At 36.5% G+C, this 5,841-nt stretch overlaps 2 protein-coding genes across 2 annotated transcripts in view; one reads left to right on the top strand and one right to left on the bottom strand.

The window, feature by feature from the left end:
• Nucleotides 2,858-3,914, top strand: LOC104783346 (RING-H2 finger protein ATL64-like). The gene has a single exon (XM_010508492.2). It carries the CDS (start codon nucleotides 3,080-3,082, stop codon nucleotides 3,782-3,784), a length of 705 nt encoding a protein of 234 aa, XP_010506794.1. The 5' UTR covers nucleotides 2,858-3,079; the 3' UTR covers nucleotides 3,785-3,914.
• LOC104783345 (probable pectinesterase/pectinesterase inhibitor 20) overlaps nucleotides 4,059-5,841 on the bottom strand; it is a 4,465-nt gene continuing 2,682 nt past the window's right edge. The window contains exons 3-4 of the mRNA XM_019244276.1: nucleotides 5,471-5,763; nucleotides 4,059-4,813 (exon numbers count right to left, since the gene is read on the bottom strand). Of these exons, the coding sequence (XP_019099821.1) occupies nucleotides 4,183-4,813; nucleotides 5,471-5,763 (924 nt within the window). The 3' untranslated portion in view covers nucleotides 4,059-4,182. The remainder of the gene's footprint in view (nucleotides 4,814-5,470; nucleotides 5,764-5,841) is intronic.

Raw genomic sequence — 5,841 nt, 5'->3', positions numbered from 1 at the left:
TCATCCTTGGATGGGGATCAAAGTAATAAAAAATCAAAAAGTAATAAAAGAGTGATGAAAGAGAAAGATATAAGGTCTCTGCCGAGACCTCTAAAGACACCCTCAAATCTTATTTTTGCTAAATACCATCATTTGATTGGTTGATCTTTAAAAAACAAATAAAATTTAAATTAAATGATATTATGATATTAAAATATTGTTTCAGATCCCATTTTTAGAGGATGACCAATGGCTTTGCTCTTAGCTCTGCTTTTTTCCTTATATTAGTATTTGATTTTATTAGTAAATCATAAATGGAAACATTGATCTTTGTAGTGGTAATCTAGAAAAAGCTCGAACTAAAGAAATGCTCTCAACTTCGGAAGTAACCAGTTATCAAATAATATTCGGCTTTATCAAAACTTTTCTTTTCCTTTTTTTTTTTTTTTGCGCATTATCGGGTCTTGGATTAGACCAAATGTTCGATCATTTTTCTGTTTGGGTAGCTCTCTTTGTCAAATACCTTTAGTTGATCCATAACATCTTCTCACGCTATGATTAGTTTGTGTGTTAGTGAAGAACGTTGGCTCTTCCTCATCTTTGTTATGCTTAAGCTTGTCTGAAATATTGGCGTCGCTGTCTTTCTTTCTCTCTGATTGCTTATAGTAAGCTGTTAAGTGTTATTGTTCAAGTTTATTTTTCTTTTTCTTTTTTAATCTTTTCGGATTCGAAATGACTTGAAAGAAGACGACCAAAATAAAATAAAATAAAGTAACAAAGGTGAGGAAGAAAAAAGTTACAAGTAAAGGAAACAAAAGAAGAGGAATGAGTTGGCCATGACTAGTCCCGATGTGTATGCTTGACTCGCTGTTACGTCACCTACACCTTCTCAGGTTTTATTATGTTCTTTCTTTAAGCAGCCAGTTAATGGAATATCACAATTCTGAAGATTTATCTATTACAGTATAATGTGTACTTGATACATCATTTTTTCAATTTTACTAAATAATAGTGAGCTTAATTATTATTATATCTGTATAAAATTATGTGTGAAATATAATGTGGTTTTGATTAATTATTTACTGAATTAGGGAATTATCATTTTTGAAAATAAAAATAATAATAGCTAGCTATCCTTCTTTATTTATTGTATTTCGTTTTTCTGTAAAATCAATTCTCACTTGTTTTAACAGATGTCCTTATTTTTGCAGCCTAACTTTTTGTAAATGTTTTTTTTCTATCTTTGCCTTTTATTTTTTTTGGCTAACAGTAACAATATCCTTTCAAAGAAATTTTATGAGGAGAAAGTGGTCACGGTTAAAATGTGAATGATTATTTATTTTATCGTCAATTTATTAACTAATTCATTCAATCAACAAAACATAGTCCTCCAGGAGGAGATCTAAAAATACAGATTGCATGTTATTTTGGTGTATCGTAAATTGGTTCCATATAAAAGGAAACAAACTAACAAAGTTTTTTTTCTTCTTCTTTTTTGGTAATTTGTTACTTTTTTAGTTTGCCAACTTTGATAGTATTCTAGAATTGGCGCACGGCACATCACATGGCTTCAGGAAAAATAACTTATGGGGAATGTTTTGACCAGTGGACAATCTTATCTTGTTCATAAATCATAATAATATCATAATTTCTATATCTCTAGTTGCAATTGGTTAAACAATAATCAAATAAAGTTACCCAACATGGCATTGACAAACCAAATAGATTAATTAGCTATTTCTGCGGCCGCCGTTTGAGCAAACCCGTGATTAAAAATAACAACTATGTACAACAAAATACTATTTTAAGTATAACATTTCACTAAGCTCCCAATCCAAAGTAGTATTAAACTAAAGGGATCACATAACTTTATTTATATTTAGACCAATATCAAATATTTTCTTATTTTCTTATCGAGGTAGACCAATGTTATAAAAAGTATAAACAAGACAGAAAAAGGCTCTTCACATTACGACCAAAAAAAAAAGACAGAAAAAGGCGTAGAGCATTAAGGTCGTTATCAATTTGGAAAACAGAGTAGAAAATTCCAGCGGAAACCCAATTTACATCCTCTTCACGACAAAACATTTATTAGGTTCTGATGTGTAAAAATGGTCTTAAAGCTATATTTTTGAAAATGAAAGGATATGACTTGAACGGAATAAAAGAAGCTACATTTGACGAAAATATATGAAAAAGGAAGAAAAAAGTAGATATTAAAAAGGAAAAGAAAACAAGTGCTAGATAATCCATCAAAGCGAAACAAATTAAGGAGGGTCAAAGATTGAAACAATCTCTAAGCATCCCTAAGCAAAGACACTATAATGATGCTCTCGTCCGTGATATGCGTCTAGCACTCTAGTTATGAATTATTCAGTTAGTAATCTATTAATAGATCGTTTCTGCATGACTCATGCATATATTTCGTTATTATTGATTTTGCCATACATATCTAAAAATAAAATATGTATAAACTATGGTTACCATGTAATTTAAAAAAATAAAAAATCAAGTTAAGCATAACTGAATATTGACTGAATATATACACCACGATTCTAAATAACTGACCCAATTGTACAATTGCGTCATCATTGTTCAATTTTACTCCCACAAAGTCCACAATAGTACCAAAAAAAAAAAAATGGGGGAGAAAAAGACGAATAATATATGGGATGGTCGAGTAAAACAGAGAAGTCACAAGTGGGTTCAAGAAGTTGTCGAGGTTCTTTAGGCATATCAAAATATCAAATAGACTGAGAAGTGAGAGAACTGACAACGAGTCACATACAACACAAGTGGATTCAAGAACTTGTACATTTTTCTTTAGGGCTTTTACTCTTATGATTTAGAGTATTTATGCCATGGAGAAAGTGGCAAACACATTTCTGTTTTGAACCAAAAAGTACTTTTAATTTTTATTTTATTTCCCAAAATACTTACCAAATATGAGACACCCAAACTATTTAATCGTATTTGCTATAAATAATGAGGGGGGGGGGGGAAATACTAACTAAAAACCCACACTACACTTTGCTTACGCACATACACTAAAACGAAACTTCCCACTCTCTCTTTCTCTCTCGCTACTACTAGAAGAATCATGGGAATCGGAGAAGAAAGCACAAAGCCAATTTGGGGGAGTGTTAGCCACGACGGCGCGCCTTCTTCAGGCTACGCTCTCAACGGTAAAATCATGCTCTCCTCCGCTATCATCCTCTTCGTGGCCGTTATTATGATCCTCTGCTTCCACACCTACGCCCGATGGCTCTTCCGTCGTCAGAACCGTCGCATTCGCCGCCGTATTCGTGCTCACCTCCGCACTCTCTCCGCCTCCCCCGGTGACCAAGCTCTCGACCCGGCGGTTCTCGAAAAGATCCCGATCTTCGTATACTGCTGCTCCTCCAACTCCAAGGTAGAGAAGGAGGAGTGCGCCGTCTGCTTATCGGAGTTCGAGGAAGAAGAAGAAGGCCGTCTCCTCCCAAAATGTGGCCACTCTTTTCACGTCAGTTGCATCGACACTTGGTTCCGCTCAAGATCCACTTGCCCGCTTTGCAGAGCTCCGGTCCACCACCACGTAGTAGAAGAAACCGGATCCTCTTCTTCTTCTTCTTCTTCTTCGCCGTTGAGATTTCCCATGGAGGCTTGCGAGAGAGAACCCATTGATCTCGTCGGCGTCATGGTGGAGACTCCCAGAGACTCTGAACCTCATGGCTCGAATCCGGGTCTACCCAACCAAAACGGATCCAAATTACCGGTTTTATCTTTGAAAAGGCTTTATATGGACTCCTTTTTTATTCCCCGGTAAAAAAAAATATCATCGCTTTCTTCTTCTTTTTTTTCTACACGTGGCACTAATATCAGGACACGTGGTCATTGACGAGAGCGTATGTAGTTGAGTACTCATCGATGAATCTACGAACGGTGTCGTGTTTATATAGTGATCGTATATGCGAAGCTCTCTCACCAAAATTGCTTATTAGATTTACGTTTATTTGTCATTGATTAGTGGTGTTTTCACTTTAAATTTGATTACCCGTTCTGTTTATTATTACATTTCGATGAAAACGATACAAATCGTATAATGGAATCAGGCACCACTTAAAATAATTATATGATTGAAAACCAAAAAGACAGACACATGAATAATTAAACAATACTATAATTAATTAACATGTCACTAATTAATAGTACGTATAAGGTTATTTACGCGATCAGTCCACCCACGAAAGGCACTCCGGTTTGTCCGAGCCAGCCCTCACCAACAAGGAAATTAGTGACCGTGAAGTTGGAAGCATCAGTAGCGTTGATGACGTGATAACCTGGCCAAGTGACTCGGTTTGTGGTGTTAGATCCGGGTCCGGTATTATTGTATTCCGCATAGTAAAGTGTGCTCAATGCGAAATCGCCGGACCATGCATTCCAACCACTCGGCTCAAGAAAACCGTCTATGTAAGTTTGCATTACAACGGTTCTCGAATATTCCTTCCAAGGTCGACCAAGATAAGTTTTCACTGTATAGTTGCTCGTTGCCAAGTCATCCGCCGGTCTTATGGTACAACCATGGATCGCCGTTCCAGTGTTCTGGTTCGGATCAGTGCGGCCTTGAGCCGTTACTTCGTTCGATTGACCTTTACGAGGTTGACGCGGATACAAATTACAGTTCTGTAATACCACCGCCGCATTACCGAATATAAAATCCACGGTACCATATACATCACATTCACGATAAAACTGTCTGAGAGAATGTGTGTATAAGGTGTCTTGATAGGCTTCAAAACTGCAACTATAGAAAACAGACAAGTCCCCACCANTCTCCTCCCAAAATGTGGCCACTCTTTTCACGTCAGTTGCATCGACACTTGGTTCCGCTCAAGATCCACTTGCCCGCTTTGCAGAGCTCCGGTCCACCACCANTATTGAGAGTTAGTTAATTAAAATTCTATAACAAAGTTCAATAACAAAACTTTAAAATACAAATAAATTCGTTTGAGGTGCATGTGGTCTGTTATGATTAAGAAAAACTATGAAACAAAATGTGACTAAAAATAAAAACTTGAAGAAATATTAATTCTAGTTTATTGGACTATGGTATTAGGTTAGTTGAGAACACGACGAATTGACGTGGAGTCGTCAAGACTTTTGGTGGACCATCCGACCAAGTCGCCATCCATTGCATGGGAAAGTCTCTATATATATACTAAAGGAAGGCTAAGTGGACTTACAATTATTATTTTTTATATTTTGCTAATAACAATTATTGTTTCTTAAACACTGATATTTTTTGTTTGAAAAACAATAGTAAAATCGCACTTGCACGAAGAAGCCATGTTTTGTGCACATGTCTTCATATTTTTCAAATATTTTATTAGCATTGTGTGGACGAAACTCGAATGCTAATTTATATACTCATCCATTTTAAACTCGAATGCACGTAAAAATACAATTTTCCTTTTAAATAATAACTAAAAATGTATATACTCAAAATAAAATTAGTTTTGGGGGATTAAAGATGAACTCACTAAATGTGGCGGAATTGAAAGTGGTCCATCCATCAACGACGCTACGGTTCCCGGTGATAACCGTTTGGTTAATGCCGTCACCGATCATCATAACATACCTCTTGCTTTTGGGAATGTCCACGTATTCCTCGTACAATCCCGCCGTTACGTAGATCAAGAAGTAACCGTTACTACCGTCTGTTTTGTTTGGCGCGGCTGCAATTGCCTCGTTTATGGTCGTGAAGTTTCCCGTCCCGTTCTGGATCACCGTCACAATGTCGCTCACCTGAACGGCGTCTGTTTCAGCTTGGAGAAGCTTTCTCCCACTTCTAGTCACTGTGTTGTAAACGGCACGTGCCCTTTC

The sequence above is a fragment of the Camelina sativa genome, chromosome 4 (genome assembly GCF_000633955.1).
Source record: "Camelina sativa cultivar DH55 chromosome 4, Cs, whole genome shotgun sequence".
NCBI lineage: Eukaryota > Viridiplantae > Streptophyta > Magnoliopsida > Brassicales > Brassicaceae > Camelina > Camelina sativa.
Note: the sequence above shows the minus strand (reverse complement) of the source record. Positions and strands in the feature narration are given on the sequence as shown.

Coding starts and splice junctions, on each gene's coding strand:
- LOC104783346 (XM_010508492.2), top strand. CDS start 3,080: ATGGGAATCGGAGAAGAAAGCACAAAGCCAATTTGGGGGAGTGTTAGC.